The sequence below is a fragment of the Sinocyclocheilus grahami genome, unplaced genomic scaffold (genome assembly GCF_001515645.1).
Source record: "Sinocyclocheilus grahami isolate Dianchi unplaced genomic scaffold, SAMN03320097.WGS_v1.1 scaffold46.1, whole genome shotgun sequence".
In the NCBI taxonomy this organism is placed as follows: domain Eukaryota; kingdom Metazoa; phylum Chordata; class Actinopteri; order Cypriniformes; family Cyprinidae; genus Sinocyclocheilus; species Sinocyclocheilus grahami.
Window position 1 is genome coordinate 645481 of NW_015505225.1, and position 20452 is coordinate 665932.

At 35.4% G+C, this 20452-nt stretch overlaps 1 protein-coding gene across 2 annotated transcripts in view; it reads left to right on the plus strand.

The window, feature by feature from the left end:
* LOC107582576 (neural cell adhesion molecule 1-like) overlaps window positions 1-20452 on the plus strand; it is a 108366-nt gene that overhangs the window by 63665 nt on the left and 24249 nt on the right. For both annotated transcript variants that reach the window (XM_016268472.1, XM_016268473.1), the window contains exons 7-11: window positions 325-485; window positions 2804-2946; window positions 3114-3137; window positions 15394-15423; window positions 18976-19126. In XM_016268472.1, coding sequence (XP_016123958.1) covers window positions 325-485; window positions 2804-2946; window positions 3114-3137; window positions 15394-15423; window positions 18976-19126 — 509 coding nt within the window. The remainder of the gene's footprint in view (window positions 1-324; window positions 486-2803; window positions 2947-3113; window positions 3138-15393; window positions 15424-18975; window positions 19127-20452) is intronic.

Genomic DNA, 20452 nt, shown 5'->3' on the forward strand with positions numbered 1-20452 from the left:
TAAAAATACTAAACTAGATATACTATATATATATATATATATATATATATATATATATATATATAGTCTTAAAGTATTAAGTCTTTAAAAGTATACATAGCATAAATTTGAAAGGGTGTCATCATATTTAGAAGTCTGCAGCATCAAAAAATTTGAAAACCCCTTCTATAACCATCACTTTTCATGATTAGTTAATCGCTCCAACTGTGTTTCCACTGAATTCTACATGCCTAAAAGAACAAGCTCTTCGAAGAGAAAAATGTTCAGATTAGTCTTCCCCATTGCTGTATTGTTTCAATATGTTAGCACTTTCTTTCCTCTCAGGAACAGCGTTCCACTGGAGAGCGGCGATAAATACAGTTTCAATGAAGACGGCTCTGAGATGACAATACTAGATGTGACAAAGCTGGACGAGGGAGATTACACATGCATTGCTAAGAACAAAGCTGGGGAGAGCGAACAAGAACTTAGCCTTAAAGTCTTTGGTAAGAATTCATGAGAGATGAAGTCTCACAGGACTCTAGAGATTTGACAGCACTCTGTTGAAGTTGATATTGAAAATTCAGCAATGACGAAAAAAACAAATATATTCTGTTTTATTCTGCAGAGAACAAAGTGTAGTTGCATGAATATATTGGGTTACACTTTACTTGAAGGGGTGTGCATAAGACTGACATGACACCTTCATAATCATGACATGACACATGTCATGAATATGAAGGTTTTTTATGCATGTTTATGACAACTGTCATTAAGTGTCATTCACTCAGTTATGTCATTTTTAATGCAAAGATGACATTGTTTGAGATGTCTTTGTTATGGGCTATGGTTAGGGGTAAGGGTAGGGGTAGGGTTAGGTCAAATAATGTCATATTTGCATTAAAAATGACATAACTGAGCGAATGACACTTAATGACAGTTGTCATAAACATGCATAACACCTCCTTCATATTCATGACATGTGTCATGTCATGATTATGAAGGTGTCATGTCAGTCTTATGCACACCCCTTCAAGTAAAGTGTTACCATATATTGTTTTATGCCTTAAAAAAATAGTCCACTTGACTCACTGTTTTCTTTGCTCTGTGAAATGTGTTTCACCTGGGAAAATCTTAGAATTTATATTCAATCCTAAATACTGTACATTTTAAATGAAATCAAACAAAAAAGGGAGATATTTATCCAAATGTTCACGTTGCTCTTTTCCATACATTGAAAGTGAATGCCACTGGATGCTGGCAAGCTCTAAAAATGATGAGAAAGCACCATAAAAGTAGTTGATTTTACCATATTCCAAGTATATCATAGAAATAGACTAGTGCTGTCAAATGATTAATTGCAGCCAAAATAAAAGTTTTTGTTTACATAATATATGTTTGTGTACTGTGTACAGTGGGTACGGAAAGTATTCAGACCCTCCGTACCCACTGTATAAATACAAACATGTATATATTTTTAGAAAAATTTTATGTTTATATATTAAATATATTTATATATAATATAAAATATAAGAATATAAATATATACATGTAAATATTTTCTAAGTATACACTGTATGTGTGTGTATTTATATACAGTGGTGTGAAAAAGTGTTGGCCCCCTTCCTGATTTCTTTTTTTTATGCGTGTTTGTCACACTTTAATGTTTCAGATCATCAAACAAATTTAAATATTAGTCAACGATAACACAAGTAAACACAACATGCAGTTTTTAAATGAAGGTTTTTATTATTAAGGGAAAACAAAATCCAAAACTACATGGCCCTGTGTGAAGAAGTGTTTGCCCCCCTGTTAAAACTGTGGTTTATCACACCTGAGTTCAATTTCTCTAGCCACACCCAGGCCTGATTACTGCCACACCTGTTCGCAATCAAGAAATCTCTTAAATAGGACCTGCCTGACAAAGTGAAGTAGACCAAAAGATCCTCAAAAGCTAGACATCATGCCGAGATCCAAAGAAATTCAGAAACAAATGAGAAAGAAAGTAATTGAGATCTATCAGTCTGGAAAAGGTTATAAAGCCATTTCTAAAGCTGTGGGACTCCAGCGAACCACAGTGAGAGCCATTATTCACAAATGGCAAAAACATGGAACAGTGGACAACCTTCCCAGGAGTGGCTGGCCGACCAAAATTACCCCACGAGTGGACCAAAATTCCTCCACAGCGCTGTAACGGACTCATTGCAAGTTATCGCAAACGCTTGATTGCAGTTGTTGCTGCTAAGGGTGGCCCAACCAGTTATTAGGTTTAGGGGGCAAACACTTCTTCACACAGGGCCATGTAGTTTTGAATTTTGTTTTCCCTTAATAATAAAAACCTTCATTTAAAAACTGCATGTTGTGTTTACTTGTGTTATCTTTTACTAATATTTAAATTTGTTTGATGATCTGAAACATTAAAGTGTGACAAACATGCAAAAAAAAAAAAAGAAATCAGGAAGGGGGCCAACACTTTTTCACACCACTGTATACATAATAAATATACACATTACACATACGTATATTATGTAAACAAAAACTTTTATTTTGGATTCGATTAATCACGATTATCATTTGACAGCACTAAAATAGACTAAAATAAGCTTCCCTCAAATCTCATTCACACTTCCGTAGGTCCAAAAATTGGCAAAATCATTTGTAAAAGGCATCAAAACTTGTCTTTACAGGCCATATTTAAATTATCTTCCTGCAAAACATCTACTTTTGTATTCCACAAAATGGGTTTAGAACGTCATTAGATTGAGTAAACAGTGACAGAATGTCATTTTGGAGTGATCTAACTTTATAATATCTGTCCTCTCAGTGCAACCCAAAATCACATATCTAGAAAGCCAGACTACCACAGAAATGGACGAACAGGTCACGTTAACTTGCGAGGCCACTGGAGACCCCACACCCACCATCACGTGGAGCTTCGGCACCAGGGTCTTCACCGAGGGAGAGCAGGTAACACCAAACGCACAGGCACAGGGGCTCCTCACTGGAGAGAAGTGGGAGCAGGAGCTAGAAGAGTAGCATATTGATCATGGTCTTACAGACAGTCAGCAGCTATGATGGAGTCGTGGCGCACCTGCCTCTGGCTGTTTCATGCATACGATTCTTTTTGTCTGCAGGAGCACCAAAAGAGGATTTATCAGGTATGAGATCAGAAGGTCAGGTATAGTAATGGGAAATAGATCTGTTTCTATATTCCCGAAAATGGCTCTGATGTTGTCTGCATACTTGAGACGTTTGCTAATCGGCTGTCTGGTGTTTCGATTTCCTGAAGTTCTTCAAGTCGTGATACTATCTGCAGTTGTTGATATGTGAAAAAGACTTGCATGGCGGTGAAATTGCAATACTATTGCAACAGTTTCTGACAGGAAAAGTGATGATGGATGAGCTCTAAAAATTGCTTTACATTTGCTCTGTTCCACAACCTAGTGAGCTGCCTAGAGAGGCTGCTTTGCGAGGTACTAAGGCTGCTCCAAACGCTGGCTAAATGAATTATGCTGCCGCCTTACATACCTGTTTTAACCTGATTCTAAGGCAGAACCACATTTACTCTTTGCAGTGAAGGCAAAACCAGAATGTACTGCAATGAGCTCAGTGGAAAATAAAGCTAAGGTGGTGGATTAAAGAGAAAGTATTTATATATATGCAAAGTATACTAGTATACAAAGTTATGTAGGTATTTATGTACAATTGTGTATGTACTATGACCTATATTTTCATTAATATTTTGAATTTGAAGCTTTTATTTTAATATTTTTCTGTTTTCATTTTAATGTTGGTTTCTTTCTTTCTTTCTTTCTTTAGGTTTATGTATTTATTTTTTTATTTTTGTTTCTAGATTTGGTTCATTATTCGACATCAACATTTCAACTTTTTTTAAAAACAACTTTTTTTCTCCAAAATATTTATTTGATCTTATTTCAGCTTTATTTTATTTAACACTCACACACAAGTTTTTAATATTAAATGAAGATCTACTGATATGCTCTTTATGAAGTTTCCATTATCTCTTAAACATATATTATTATTATTAAATACATTTATTAATTAGATTTTTTAAGCAAACTTTAAAAACCTAAAATAATTTTTTTCAAAATGGGCTATTATTTCAAGGCTATTTCAATTTGTTACTTATGAAAATAGCCAATGACGCAAGCATGGTGTTAAAACACAAACCAACCAACCAATATCAATTAACACTTTTTATTTCAATTAAGTATAATAACCCTGTTAATGTGTTTCAGACGGTTAAGCAGCCCACAAGGTTTTAAAACAGAGTTTTTGTGCTTTTGTCCTCTATCTTTGAGGTATATAAAAAATAAAGGATTTCCAGTTTGAAGCCTCAAAAATAAGCTAAATTTCGCTTGTGTCGAGTCACTGTCATCACAGGGTTCCTGAAGGAGCGTGTTTTATATAAGCTCTTTGTTGGACCGCTTTGTCATTTCCTGTGTGTCGTCTTGTCCAGTCTTGCTCATCTCATGTGGGTGTTGGGTTGTGATGATTGCCAACATCTCTTCACTGGTCTGTGTTGATCACCATGTATTTGTTCATGGTTACAAAAATAATTAGCAGGTTACTTTGGCTGTTTAACATTTTATTTGTCATCATCAGATGTTGATTGTCTTTCTGGCAAAATTAAATCACATTTAATTTGACTTAATACACATTCCTGGGCATGATTTATCAGTGCCTATTATTCTAGAGGGGAAAATTAATCAAAATGTACTTGCTCTGCATAAAATTGTTAGTTCGTTGTTATTCTGTCAATCAGGAAAATATAAATTAATAAACAAATAGCTGTCAGGTTTGTACAAGCAAACAGTGATAAACTACTGTATACACCACAACAAATATTATTTTCAAAATTTCTGTCTCTCTTGATTGTCTTTCAGTTAACATGAAATAAAAACGGATCATATTTGTTTGTTTGTTTTATTTATTTTGTTGTCCATCTGGAAAATAATAAATAATAATCAGTAATAAATAATCAAATCAAAGCTATCATGCTTTGAGTGTGTTTACATGCAGTGATGTACTAGATGTCGAAATAAATAATATTAAATTAGTTTTCTGTACAAATGTATGAAAGTCCATTACTGTCACAGAATATAAAATAGAAAGGTAATTGCAACTTTTTTTCGCAATTCAGAAAAATTGTGAGATATAAAAGTCGGAAATACGAGATCAGAAAAACTCAGAAAACTGAGGGAAAAAGTCAAGAATTATGTGATATAAACTCTGAAAACTTAGGAAAAAAGTCTAAATTGCAAGATATAAACCCAGAAAACTGAGGGAAAGAGTCGAAATTACGAGATATAAACTCAGAATACTGAGGGGAAAAGTCGGAATTGTGAGATATAAAATCAGAAAACTGAGAAAAAGTCGAAATTACGAGATATAAACTCAGAATACAGAGGGGAAAAGTCGGAATTGTGAGATATAAAATCAGAAAACTGAGGGGAAAAGTCGAAATTACGAGATATAAACTCAGAATACAGAGGGGAAAAGTCGGAATTGTGAGATATAAAATCAGAAAACTGAGGGGAAAAGTCGAAATTACGAGATATAAACTCAGAATACTAAGGGGAAAAGTCGGAATTGTGATATAAAATCAGAAAACTGAGGGGAAAAGTCTAAATTACGAAATATAAACTCAGAATACTGATGGAAAAAGTCGAAATTGCGAGATATAAACTCAGAAATCTGATGGAAAAAGTCGAAATTGCGAGATATAAACCCTGAAAACTGAGGGAAAAAGTAGAAATTACGAGATATAAAATCTGAAAACTGAGGGGCAAAGTCAGAATTGTGACAGATAAATTCAGAATACTGAGGGAAAAAAATCAGAATGGACTGTTCGCAAAGACCCACCCTCCGCAGTTCCTGTTACTATCTCCTAAATTTTGTCATTTTTAAAGAAATTCAAACAATAAATAAGCCTACCGTATTGTGGCTCTTTAATGACAGATCACTGTATTGCCAGTTAAAGCAGCACGTGGACCAATCGTCTTTTAATATTTAAAGGATGAAATGAACATGAATGAACATCAGAACGTGTTTTATTTTCACCACGTTCTCCTGTCTGTACAATAATAATTACTATTTGTGCATTATTGTTTAGGTTTTGGGTAGGTATAGACGTTAATAAAACACAATCTAATAGGTAGAACATTTTATTTATTGTTAGCTTCTGGCCGTAGCTGTCGGACAAGATGGCGGATTCTGCGTTATAATTGGTCAATCGCCTGACAATCAAGCTCTTTGCGAACGGTCAATTGTGAGAATGCTGATTTTACTTCTTGCAAGTCGGTTCTTTGTTTCTGCTGCAGAATAAAAAAATTAAATAGGAAACTGTGCCTTTTTATCTCATAGTTATGACATTTCCCCCTCACAGTTGCTAGTTTTTATCTCACAATTGCAATTCGCAATTACCCTTTTTTAATCTTACCTGTGGCAGAAAACAAGCTTTCACTGAAATGTGTCACATTACTGAAGTTAAATGCAAATGCCATTTCATGCTGACTGTATGCAGTTTGGTAAAGACAATCAACAGTTAGTGTTTCTAATAGTCACTTGTGAAAAGCAAATTGCCTTAACGCTGCTAATTATTTTTGAACGTGTCACTTTGCTATTCCAACACTGCTATACAGAAAATCACATGCTTGAAGTGGGATTTTTTTATTTCTTTGTTGTGCAACCTTTTTTTTCTCCACAAGAATTTTACTGGGTGCTTCAGATGAGGAATGCCTTTTTAATAACTCAGTGTCATGGCTACAATTTCTTTTGCTCGAGGATGTGGGAAGGGTTTATTGAAAATATTTACTAGAGCTTTAGATCTTCTTACTCTGCGTGATGCATGTTTCTACCTTCTCCGTGCCCTCTTTTACACAGCTGTGTGTCATGTATTACACCTGCGTTCATATGTGCATGGAAATCCTTGAGTTTCCTGTCATATGAAAATGAATGTTTTCTGCCTCAGAAAGACGCAGCTTGTATCTTATCTTCTGATTGTAATAGTTGGGTCAATAAAAAATGAGTTGAGGACTGTCATATATTGCAGTCTCTGAGCCACTTACCAAGGTGCCAGACAAATGAGCTGGTCATAAAATTGGCAGGGTAGGAGCACCGCAGGGCAATAAAGAATTGGCCACGGACCACAGCTTATCACAATCCGGTTGAAAGACAAGAGGAGAATTCAGCCTCTGAACAAGGGCCAATACATCAGCCACTTTTTCTCTTGTCTTTTCTCAGTAGCGCCTTCCTTTCTGGGTCTCTTTTGAGAATTCTGTAGAGCACATTAAAGAGATAGCGAACCAAAAATTAAACTTCTGTCATCATATACTCATCCTTGTGTTGCGCCAAGCCTGTATGAATTTGTTTTTGGCTAGAATTCAAAAGGAAATATTTAGCAGACCGTTCAAGCTGCGTTCAGTGAAACACTGCAAATAATAATTTTTTTAATGTAATCCTTTTTTCCATTTTTAAACACAAAATTTTACAAGATTTGATATGTATGCTTAAAACAATAATTTTATTCATCAAGGATGTGTTTGATCAAAAGTGACAGTAAAGACTTTTACATTGTTACAAAAGATTTATATTACAAATAATTGCTTTTCTTTTAAACGTAATATTCATCAAAGAATCCTGAAAAATTATCAGTATCCACAAAAATGTTAAGCAGCTTTTTGTTTTTTTTTAAATAAATAGAAAAGTTCCCTTTCGTGGAACTTCAAACTGCGTCCTCTAGGGGTCGCTACGGGGAACGCCTCGTCGTGACCCGTGTCTGAAGCCTACATTGAAAAAACACCAACTTGTTTGGCCGGCGACAGCCATGACGTCACTACCGTTGCGACTAGAACAAAATAGGCGCCGGTAGCGCACATCCTCACTTTCTACGTCTTCACTGACCGTGCTGTTTGAAGTGTGCATTCCAAAAAGCAAAGTAAAAGCTTTTTCTTTTCCTACTATGGCGAGCACTAGCGGAGCGTTTAGAAAGTGTGTACATCCGTGTCAGCGGTTTCTGACACCCGATGATTCACACGATCTATGCGTTGTTTGTTTGTCCTCGAGGGGCAATCTGCGTGCACTGTGAGAGCTTCTCGCTGAAAAAGCTCCGTTCTCGTTTGTCTCTCTTCAGGTCAGGCTGTGGCTTCGTTGCACACGATGGCGGTGCTTCAGGCATACCAGGCTGACCTGCTGAAGGACCTGGATGAGGGGCAGGGCCTTTCCACTGGTGAAATGGCTGAGCTGCGGCGCACCACAGACTTGGCCCTCCGGGCTACTAAGCAGGCAGCCTCTGCCATGGGCAGAGCGATGGCTGCTATGGTGGTGACGGAACGGCAGTTGTGGGTGAACTTAGCGGACATCGGGAAGAAAGAAAGGGGCTTTCTTTTCAATGCCCCGGTTTCGCCCGAGTGTCTCGTTCCCCTCAGGGAACCATGGTTACATAAGTAACCCGAGACGTTTGAATTGGGCCCTAAGATTTCTGCTATGCAGGAAAAACACAGACACATGTATAACTATATATGACTTAATATATTCATAGTAGTACTACTACTAACAATAAAATGATTAAAACACTATTTTTAAGGAATATTTACCAGAAAAATTATTTATCATAATTTATTTACCAGAAAAATGTAAATACACTACACAGTATTTCTGCAAAATAAATAAATAAAATGATAATAAATTATTTTTAATAAAATCAATTAATTAGAAATGCTTTTTATTATTCAAATTTAATGAAACCACTAAAATGGAATCCAGAAAATTCAGAATTTGGCAAAAACACAACAATTTGGGGGGGAAAAAACATATTTCATATAGCCTTAAAAATGTACATTTTAATAAATTTCTGTTAAATTGTATAAGTTTTATGATTTCAATTAATTATACATGCTTTTTGATTAATATATTTTAATTTAACCATTAAAACAGAGTGTAGAAAAATTAAAAAAGGAAAAAAAACTGAATTTGGGAAAAAATAAAATAAAAAGGAAATTCCGTAGGGCCCGATTTGAATCAGTATATTAAAATCAATTACATTTTAAAGTATATTCAAATAGAAACAGTTATTTAAATTGTAACGTTTGCCAATATTACAGTTTTCCCTGTATTTTTGATCAAATAAATACAGCCTTGGTGAGCATAATAGATTTCTTGGACACAACAGCTTGATAATACCTGAATACCACAGCAGAATAAAGACAGTTTATATGGGTTTGGAATGACATGAGCAAATAATCAGAATAGCTTATTATTCTGATAGGGGCTGAACTGGCCCTTTAACATAAATGTAGTAGTATTAAAATGGACACAGAGTATAATAAGATTGCATAGTACAAGAGCATGAATAGCTTGAGATGGTTGTAAGTTGAGGGAGTGTTTTATTCCTAAACCCCACAGACACACTCCAGAGAGAGCAGGGCATGTGTAGGGCAGCTCTTGTTTTCAGACACAATGCTCTTTCAGATGAATGTCCTATGCTAGTGCCGTCATTGATAGCTTTGTCCATTCGTGCCAGTGACCCCACAGCCAGTGAAAACCACCTATTCCCTAAGCTTTGTAAACAGCGTTTCCTGGCAAACTGTAGCTGATCTGATGAAACTGAGATATGGACACTGTCCCTTTCATGGTAATTCCACTGGAGCGTTAGATTTTCGCAGCAACCGTGTTGATGTTTTTTATCGTGCAAGAGGGAATAGAATAAAGCAATCTTTCAGGTTAAATACAACTTTTGTGTTCTCATCAGTGTTTGTGGCACGCTGTTAATTATTATATTTCTGATGTAAGATTTTGAAAACTATAAGAAATCATTTTAAAGGGTATGAGAGATCAATTCTGCTTTGATCTGTCGAGATTAAAGAATTTATTGTACTATGAAAATACTTCTTTTATTGAAACCAAGCTGCGGAAATGACTTGTTCTGAAATCTTCAGGTTTCTGGCATCACATCAACGACACTGAAATTTGGTCTGTCCAGCTATGGTATTGTTATAAGAAAGCAGAATAGATGCTGTTATTCCCTTCCTAACAACAAAATGCTAATTATAAAAGTAAAATCAGCAGCATAACTTGTGCTGTGTCTGGCTGTGTAGCAGCTGCTGCTCTGCATGTCCTCCTAAACAAATTAAGTGAACGGTGTGGAGTGGAAGCAGAGTTCCAAGATTTAGCTTGAAGCGTTTTTGTTTTTTCAGAGCAGCGGTGGTTTCTCTCATCTAAAAAACCTCTCCATCACAAGTATAAAAGGCCTAACGGGTTAGCAGCCAAAAATTCAATTTCAGAAAGAAATTGCTGTATATTTATGCTGTTAATTATCTGTTAGTAGTCAAAATGAAAGAAAGACCATGTCCAGTGTTATCCCACAGAAAATATATAAAAAATATAATTTGATCAATTCATGTCACTGTCATTCAAATACTTTTATTCAGTAAAGACACATTAAATTGATCACACGAAAAAGTAAATACATTTATGTTACAAAAGATTTCTATTCCAAATAAATAGATCAAAAATCTTGAAAAAAATGTTTCACCGTTTCCACAAAAATATTAAAGAATTGTTCACCCAAAAATTCAAATCTGCTGTTAATTTATTCACCCTTAGGTCATCCATGATGTTGGTGACTTTCTTTTTTCAGTTGGACATTAACGCTTTCCCCGCAAGCGTTTTTGCTGATTTTCTCTAAAATTTCATGGACCCCAGAATATTTTGTTTTATGAATATCTGAAAATACAAAGCATCAAGATAAAGATCAGACACTCTACTTTCAAACAAACAAACAAAAAAAATCTGTTTTATTCTAGCTTTTTTTTTTTATCAACATTTGAATGTGGGTAGGTTTCATAAAAAAAAAAGCAACATTTTGAACAAAAAGCTGAGAAAATCGCCTTTTTATCAAATGCTACATCTGGATCATATTCAGTAATATTATCAAAGCAAAGATGCAGTAGATGACTTCCATCAGTACTCCCAAAGCTTGCAGAGGCCTTTACCACTTTCTGGATTGACGTTTCACTCTGTAACATAAGGCAGTTTTCATTTATATATTGTTGATGATCGCATTATTTTTCATCTGCATATGCTTACATATGAGATTGCTCGTTTCTGCGTCTTTCTCGTCTGTGTTTTTGATCGTCACTTTCTAAACTCATTCAGGAGATGCGTAATAGCACCCCCTACCGTATAACAGTGAAAACAAGGAAACCTGGAAAGTTCCGTGTTTGGCAGGGAAGAGTTGTCTCATGAATAACAGAAAATTCCGTGTTTGGCGGGGAAAGAGTTAAAGGTGATTTTTAGCTGGTGATTGATATGTAATGCAAGTCGATGTGTTCCATCACTTTGGGAGTCAAAAAAGCAGGTACAGGAAGCACAGAATTAATTCCAGTGTCTCGTGACGATATATTGAGGTCTTATTAAAGGGTTAGTTCAACCAAAAATGAAAATTACTACTTTTTTGACTGTCTTCTTTCAGACAAATCCAATTGGAGTTAAATTAAAAGCAAGCTTTATAATGGCGATGGGTGGGTGTTTTTGTTCAACAGTCCAAAATAAGTCCAATAAAGCACATCTATCCATAATACAAAAGGTCTCCACATGGTTCCGAGGGGTGAATAAAGGCCTCCTTTTTGATGCGTATTTGTATGAAAATATCCATATTTAAAAATGTATAAACAGTTTTCTTTAGCTTGCGCTAACTGTCATACATGCTATTCCGGGCAGATGACGTAGAACGTGTGTGTAGCGCATGCGCCAGTGAGAATATGCTAGTCCCACGAGATCCAACATTTGTTTACAGGAGCAAAGGAATCAAAGTTTCCTTACTTTAGCAAAGGAAAACCAATCTCTTGGCTTATATAAAAATCCTAATTTTGTACTTCTAATTTGTGACCGGTGTTTTGTTTGACTCTCTTCTCTGCGCTTCCGCGTTCGTCACATCTCACCGGCGCACGTACTACGCATACGTCCTACTTCATCTGCCCGGAACAGCATGTATGACAGTTAGCACAAGCTAGAGAAAACGGTTTATAACGTTTTAAATATGGATGTTTTTCTTACAAAAACGCATCAATTTGCTACAGGAGGCCTTTATTCACCCCCCGGAGTCATGTGAGGCACTTTTTTATTATGGATGTATGCACTTTCTTGGACTTCTTTTGGACTGTTGAACAAAAACACCCACCCACTGCCATTATAAAGCTTGGAAGGACAGGACATGTTTTGATATAACATGTTTTTAATGACTGAATTCGTCTGAAAGAAGAAAGTATACACCTAGAATGCCTTGAGGGTGAGTAAATCATGGGCTAATTTTCATTTTTGGGTGAATTAACCCTTTAAGTGAAACAGTAGGTCTGTGCAATATACTGAATGTTACATTATTACCTGCAGTCCACAGCCTCAGGCAAACGGTTATGGAGCATGATGACGTATGCCTTGTAAATCATGTGTGAACTGATGCCATTTACATTCGTCCTCTCTCTCTGTTATAAAAAATTCAGTGATTTCAGTTCACTTGTGATTCCCTGTGCGTTTCTTTGAACTATTCTTTTAAGAAGCACAACTGTTTTCAACACTAAACTAAGAAATGAGCATCAAATCAGCATATTAGAATAATTTCTAAAGGATCATGTGACACTGAAGACTGGAGTAATGATAACAGGAATAAGTTACATTTTAAAATATATTAAAATAGAAAACAGTTATTTTAAATTGTAATAATATCCACAATATTATTGTTTTTAAAAAATCTTGCCAAACTTTTGAACAGTAATACTCTTTTCCCAAATGAACCCAAAAAAGCAGCTACATTTTATTTAAACATGATTCCTATTCATTTGAATCTGATCTTAATTTTTTTGGACAGCATTATGGTAAATTATAAGTGTTTTGCCTCTAAAAAACCTATACTAACCCCATTAAGAAAGTAATGACTTTTGACAAAGGCACTTTCATGCCTTTATTCCGTGTGTGCTCCAGCCTCCCTTACTGCAGTGCACATAACTTTTCTACATGTAGTTTAGCATTTTATAATTAACTCCGCTAATTCACTCCTCAGTAACTCTTGTTTGAATAAGCTGCCAAGTTCTAGATGTGCTATACATATATGGATTTGTTCTCCGTTCATATTGTAATCATGCCAGATTCATTGTGTGCATTTGAGAGATCAGAGCAGGCTTGAGGCGTTGGGCACCTGATCTAATCAGAATAATCATCATGTAATAATGTCAACAATAACCTGAACATTTCATTTACATAAGCAGCTTGTTCATTTTGTTCTGGTACTTTATCAGGCTTGAAAATATAATTCAAGCATTCGTCATTAGCCTAGGGCTTCAGTTTATACTAAGATATTAACTTTAATTAGTAGCAATTAGACGGCGTTGCAGAATAAAAGGCATTGATCATAACTGTTTATTCCGTGCGGGTCTCCGGGGAGGTAGTTAGCCAAATGAAAGCTGCAAGACTAGCAGACTCAGCCTGCTGTCATCATAACAACCCTGCAAGGGTTTCGCTTTTTTCTGATGCTCTTGCAAAATGACTCTCGCTGTTCAACTCTTGGCTTTTTTTGTTGTTGCAAGCACAGTACAGAGACACATTGTTGTGCTCAAGTGCACTAACACAGAGCGCAGACCATTTCAGACATCGTTCGATTAGTGCCTGTTGCTCTTCGTGTGTTTTGTCTGGTGATAATCTCAATGTGTTGTAGCATGTCAAGCTGTTTCCTGTCCATTGCATCGTGTTGCTAAGCATGTGCACGCTCAGCCTCCATGTGAAGTGCCGTGAGTCCACAGAGAACTTCAGCCGCTTTCATATGGAAAGTGATTGCATGAAGTGTTTATCTGTGTGGTCTGAGTATTCTCTGTGTCACTGTGTACAAAAGCTAAAGGGTAGTAAAATGTTCACTTTAGGTACTAATATGTACCATTTAGGGATAAATAAGACACAAAGTTGTACCTTTTAGCTTTTGTATCATAGAGTACCGCTTCAGTGACAGTTTTGTACTTTTTTTTCTGAGAGTTCAGAAATGCAATGGTCCTGTTCTCTGCGGATTGTGAAGGAAGTCATTACTTGTAGCATTTTATAAAAAAAATTTTTTTTTTAAGAACTCATTCTATTTAAGATGATAATGCACTGCAACAATCATTTTTCAATCAGTGTTTAATCTTGTTTTCCAGTATAAATATCAAAATGCCCTTAAAGCAAAATAAACTTTCTTGAGAAGCAAAATTATTTATAATAAGTCTTCCTTACTAATTACTAACAATTTGACAAAGGGGTAATAAAAACTAGAGGTGGACCGATAGTGGATTTTACCGATACCGATAACTACATTGGCTGATAACCAATGAATCGTCCATTGACGTATGTGAGGACTGGAGCAGGCTGATTTCATACTGAATGAAAACTAAAACAGTGCTGAAATTAATTAAAAAACAATATTAAAAAACAGTACTGAAAGTAAAGTAAATAAAAAAAACTGTACTAAACCATACTTTTAAAATGGAATAAAAATATTTATACAAACAACATCAGCCAGGATGTCTCAGACATCCAGTCAAAGTATTTAGGAGTTATACATTACCTTATACGGTAGGAAAGAAATATAATCGCTGATTATAAGGTGTAAGTAAAATGTGCATATGTATTTGTCTAGCTGTCTGGTTTCAGTTCCACACCCCAAATGGCATCAGCACAGTGTGAATGTGTAAAAGAGGAAGTACATAAAGTACATATGTCTGAGAGAAAAAGGACTCGGATAACTTTTGTGCCAGCAATTGACTGTCGGTGCCGATTAATCGGCATAACTTATTAATCATTGACCTCTACTAAAAACACATTTTCCTTAAAGATTGAAAATATAAAAAAAAGACTTATCTTGAACAATTTTGCTTTTCAAGTAAATTCTGATTTTTTAATTATTATTATTAAATGTTTTTTTGCCCTGTGGATTTTTTATATTTTTTTTAATTATAATTTTTATATGAATTTGACATGTATTGCTTTTGTTTTATTATTTTATGAGCTTTAAAAGGTGTATGTGTAAGTTTAATTAACCAGAATAAACGATTAGCCTATTAAAATCTGTTTAAATAAGTGAGTACTGCTAAAATAAAAGAGAAAAACAACAGAACATTTCATCTGCTTCATAGTATGATATTTTTGTTTATTTTTTTGCAATATACCTCACTTTGTAATATTTCATTTTTAGCCCATATGCTTAATCATTAAACAAATGTATACACCTCACTTTGTAATATTTCATTTTTAGCCCATATGCTTATTCATTAAACAAATGTATTTAATGTGCAGTGCTTTTATTCTCAATAACAGAGAACTCCTTCTAAAGGACTGCTTTGCCTCTTTATGTTGTTTTGTCTGTGTTCTTTGCAGGCCTCTTGGACTCGACCCGAACAGCACAAGGTAGAGATTCCGTATCCATGTCTCCATAAACTAAATTATGAAGATAGCCATCAACTCCATAAACCTCTTTCCCATCAGATCAGATCTCTGAAATCTCATCAGATCCGTCAACTGAATTACAATGACAGCTTTATGTTTCATCTGAGAGTGGAATGTAGTTGTAGTTTTCACCTTCTATTCAGTGCATGGCCTCTTTTCCATTCTGTATCTAATCAATCAAGTCATTACGACATCATTTTGTTTCATTATGACATCATAAGACTGCATTCTTGAAGGATTCATATTTTGAAATAATGTCCTTTCTTGTTAGTGTTATTGTGATGTGATGATCTTTTCTCGACGTTTCTTTGAGACCTTTCCCACCCTGACAAAAATAGACATTTGAGGAAACCACCTCCATCCAAGCTTTGCAGAAGACTGGCGTGCATTATTAAAAAGACCTTTCTGCTGAAAACTATGGCTCTAAAACTTTAATGATATGGCGTTCTCACGTTGCAAATGAATAAATAGAGCCTTATCTGAGAAGAATGGGAGATAAAGTCTGTTGAATGTGCTGATTGAAATGTATAGCTGTTTGTCATAGAGATTCAGTGTTACGGACCGTGGTCTGACCCCAGTACCACATAGTAACCAGATTCCAGTGACGGGAGCACGTCCTATGGCACAGGGGGTCACGGTCTGGCCATTTGAGCACAGCAGACAGGGAAAGAGGGCCGGAAATGGGCTGGACGGGGCTCAGCGCTCCCATTATGAGGTTATTCAATTAGCCCAGTCAGCTCTGCTGGGTGGCTGTTGGGTGGTTTTTGGATGAAAAGGCTCAGCATTATGTAAGCGTGACTCAGTCCTGGGACAACACCAGCATTATTATTGTCTCTGAAACGATGCTTCTGCCGAGTTCATTCATAGCGAAGTTTGTGCGAGGGGCAACGGCTGACCAGAAATATAGAGAGAGGAGTTTTTTCAGTTCCAAGTGGAGCGGGGAATACTAATGTTGTGCTTGATGAAGTCTTCGAAACTTCAATGCATTTCCTGTCCTCATTACCGTCCTGTCTGAGATTGTGTGTGTGTGTGTGAAAGAGAAAGCAAGTTAATTCCATCCATTCTTAGATCTGTTCAGCCCTAGTATTCAGTGTAATGCACTGCAAATAGTCTTTGTCCCTAATGAAAGATATTTGAATAGCTGTTACAAATCACTTCATTTTGCTTTAATTTTATACATTTTTGTATCACTACGTGCTAGATCTCGGCACTCTTTGCTGTTCTGTCTTACTGCTTTTTAGTACAACATGATCGCAACGCTGTACACCAGGGGTGATAAAGTCATTATTTTGGACTAAACGCAACTTTATATATCATAAATATATATTATATGAATAAAAATTAATAGTAATAATTATATGTAACATAATAGTCAGCAGTGTTGGAGAGTTACTTATAGTATAGCATTATAATATTGCGTTACTCCATTAAAAAGTATTTAACTGCATTGCTTAGTTACTTTTTATGGAAAGTAATGCATTACGTTACTTTTGCGTTACTTTTTGTTTCCTGGGCTGGGCTTGCTTATTTGTTTTTTAATAACAAAAAACCTAAAAGTTGGCAACAGTAAAGGCCATTTCACACCTCACTCTCAATTTGTCTCAAAACAGGACAGTAATGCATTACTTTAGTAGTTGCTTGAAAAAGTAAGCTGATTATGTAACTAGCGTTGCTTGCAATGATAAACATTAAGAATTGTCTTTTTTTTGAAAGAAATTACTACTTTTTATTTAGAAAAATATTTCTGTTTCATAATAAATGCTGTTATTATTTATTTAATCCTGAACAAATTAGTTTTCACAAAAATACTGAGCAGCTCAACATTTTAACATTAATAAGAAGAAATGTTTCTTGAAATAGTAATAAGAAATAAATTACATTTTAAAACATAATGAAGTACAACATAGTTATTTTAAATTGTAAATTTGTCTCAAAACAGGACAGTAATGCATTACTTTAGTAGTTGCTTGAAAAAGTAAGCTGATTATGTAACTAGCGTTGCTTGCAATGATAAACATTAAGAATTTTCTTTTTTTTTAAAGAAATTACTACTTTTTATTTAGAAAAATATTTCTGTTTCATAATAAATGCTGTTATTATTTATTTAATCCTGAACAAATTAGTTTTCACAAAAATACTGAGCAGCTCAACATTTTAACATTAATAAGAAGAAATGTTTCTTGAAATAGTAATAAGAAATAAATTACATTTTAAAACATAATGAAGTACAACATAGTTATTTTAAATTGTAATAATATTTCACAGTAATACTGTTTTTACTGTATTTTTTTTATTTAATTTTTTTACCAAATGCAGCCTTGGTGAGCATAAAGGATGTCTTTCAAAAGCATTAGAAAAACCCCAAACTTTTGAACAGTAGAGTATATATATAAATATATATATAATCCATGTTTTGTGTTGTTTTACAGTGACATATATAAACATCCTTACATTTTTCAAATCTTAAATTTATGTATAAAGCAACATTTTCTTTTGTTTCGTTTTCTCTAATCAACCCGTGGGTCGGTTAAGACTCCTCCACAAGCTGTATCCTCCCCGCGGGCCGCGTGTTTGACACCCCTGCTATATGCAAATTGCACAGTCACTGAGTAGACGTTGGTTATAGATGCCACTCATCTTCATAAGAACCACAAGGTTAAGTGGAACAGCAAGTAAAAGAAAATGCAAGCGTGGCATGTTAAGATCTATGCTTGTCTTTAAAATGAGCACTGGGACATTGTAAAATGGTCCAAGCCAGCTGAGATCATGTGACGTAGCTTTTGATGAAGTAACAGTGTTGTAGAAATGGCTTCCCCTACCTTATGTTCTGCATTATTGATGTTCCCCCCTCACATCTTCGCTCCAAAGACTCAGCACATAAAAGACTCTTATTTATATCTGCTGTTCAGCAAACCACTTTTTTTTACCGAGTTTGCTTCTCTGATACAGCCTGTTTCAGTCCTCACATACTTAAAAATGACGAATTTTTCAAAAGGCCATTTTCTCTGAAAGTAGAGAACTTTTTTTTTTCCATTGAAGTGGAGTTATTTGCAAACTATGTAATACGTTTAGGAAGATAATGGCAAACCTGTTTATTCATTTTAAGGAATAGTTAACCCATAATTAACATTCTGTCATCATATATTCATCTTTATGTGTTTTACAAAATCTAGAGTTGCTCTTGACCACAAAATTGAAAGCATATTGTGACAAGAAGCTCCAAAAAGGACAAAAATAAAGTATCAAAGCACTATAAAAGTAACAAAAATAGTTCATATGTCTTTTGTGCTATATTTAAAGTCTATTGAAGCCGTACTTTTATGCTGCTTTTTTTGGAGTTTTGACAGCCTGTGGTGCTAGAAGAAAATAAAGCTTTATGCGTTTAAAACAACACGAGGCTGAGCAACCGATGACAGAATATTCATCAGTGGGAAGCTATTGTTTTAATGGCTGAAGGAAGTGAAAAGCATGATTTTTTTTCAGTGAATTTTACCCTCTTGTCTCTGTCTTTAGAGTCCTGATGGTGACGTGTTGGTCCGCAGTGACGCCCGTGTGTCTTCTCTCACCCTGAAGTACGCTCAGTACACCGACGCCGGCGAGTATCTCTGCACCGCCCGCAACGCCATCGGAGAGACGGCGCAGCCTGTGTATCTGGAAGTGCTCTGTGAGTCTATAGTATCTGTAGCCTCATTAGCTTCTATCAGTCACACGTACTGTTGGATACCACACTGATATGCCTCAGAGGCATATGTTTAATTCACAGCAGCACTGCTGCTTGGCTGCAGTCCAGAGAGCATATGGCAACTCAGTAGAGAATGCTAGTTAATGTATCAAAACTACAGCCACCCCTCAACATTACCACCCCCTTCCCCCAACACGGGACACCAATGATATGAAAAAGCCTCCCAATGGATTTCCATCACACTGTGTCCTAACCAAGTGCAACGTGACAACGTTTTTGTGTTCACATGGAGTGCAAAAATGCTGCAGGAATCAGTCATATTAAGGAATGTAAATTTTGAGTTTTTTTTTTTTATTATTAATTTGTTTAATTGTCATTTAGTTATTGATTGATTAATTAATTGTCACTGTTAATACCACAAAAAACACAAGTGGAATTATAAATTAAATTAATATTAGGGTGGAGTTATATTAAAGTTATTATTAATATTATATTCATATTAAATATAAAAATATATTATTATATTATATTATGCTTTTTCACTTTTTGTATTTTAGTCAGTGTGTAGTGTGTATGTTTGGGCATAAAAAAGATCTACAAAGTTATAAATCTCAAAGTCCACTCCAAAGAGAGATATTTAGTTTTTTAAAAAATCCCTTTTTAAGAACTACAACGAACGGCTCGTTTGGACTACAGCGGTTGTTTTCCAGGGTTTGTGATGTCACAAAGCGGTCCATTAGAATATAATTAAAATAATTCCCACCTATGGAAATTCGAATAGTTGGGGGGTGGGGAGGGGCGAGGTCGTGGTTAGAACGCTTGGTTGAGTGCATCAGATAAGAGGGCGACAAAGAAGTGCTGCTGTAGCGTCATGTTTTCGCAAGTTATTACACATGCACCTGAACAATTATGTATGTAAATATGTATGTTACAATTATGAAAACGTTTTTATTATAAATTGCTGACAGAACAATACTGGACAATGATGTAATCTGCAGAATTTACACTTCAATTATGAGACTACAGGGTTTCCCACACATTGAGTGCGGGTGTTTTTATATCACTGTATTTCTGAAGGAAACCGACTGTCTTCAGAAAGTTGGATGTCATTTTCATTTCATCTTGCATGTATATAATGTCTGCTAAAGCAGCGTTTGTGAGCGGAGCGCTGTTTTTTTTGGACAGCCGTTACCGGGTAAACCACGATCTCTACCACTCCAACAATGCCTCCTGCTGGAAGAGAATGAATTTGCATATATATGCCGCCACAAATCTGTGGAAAACACTGAACTATGGTATAAATAAATT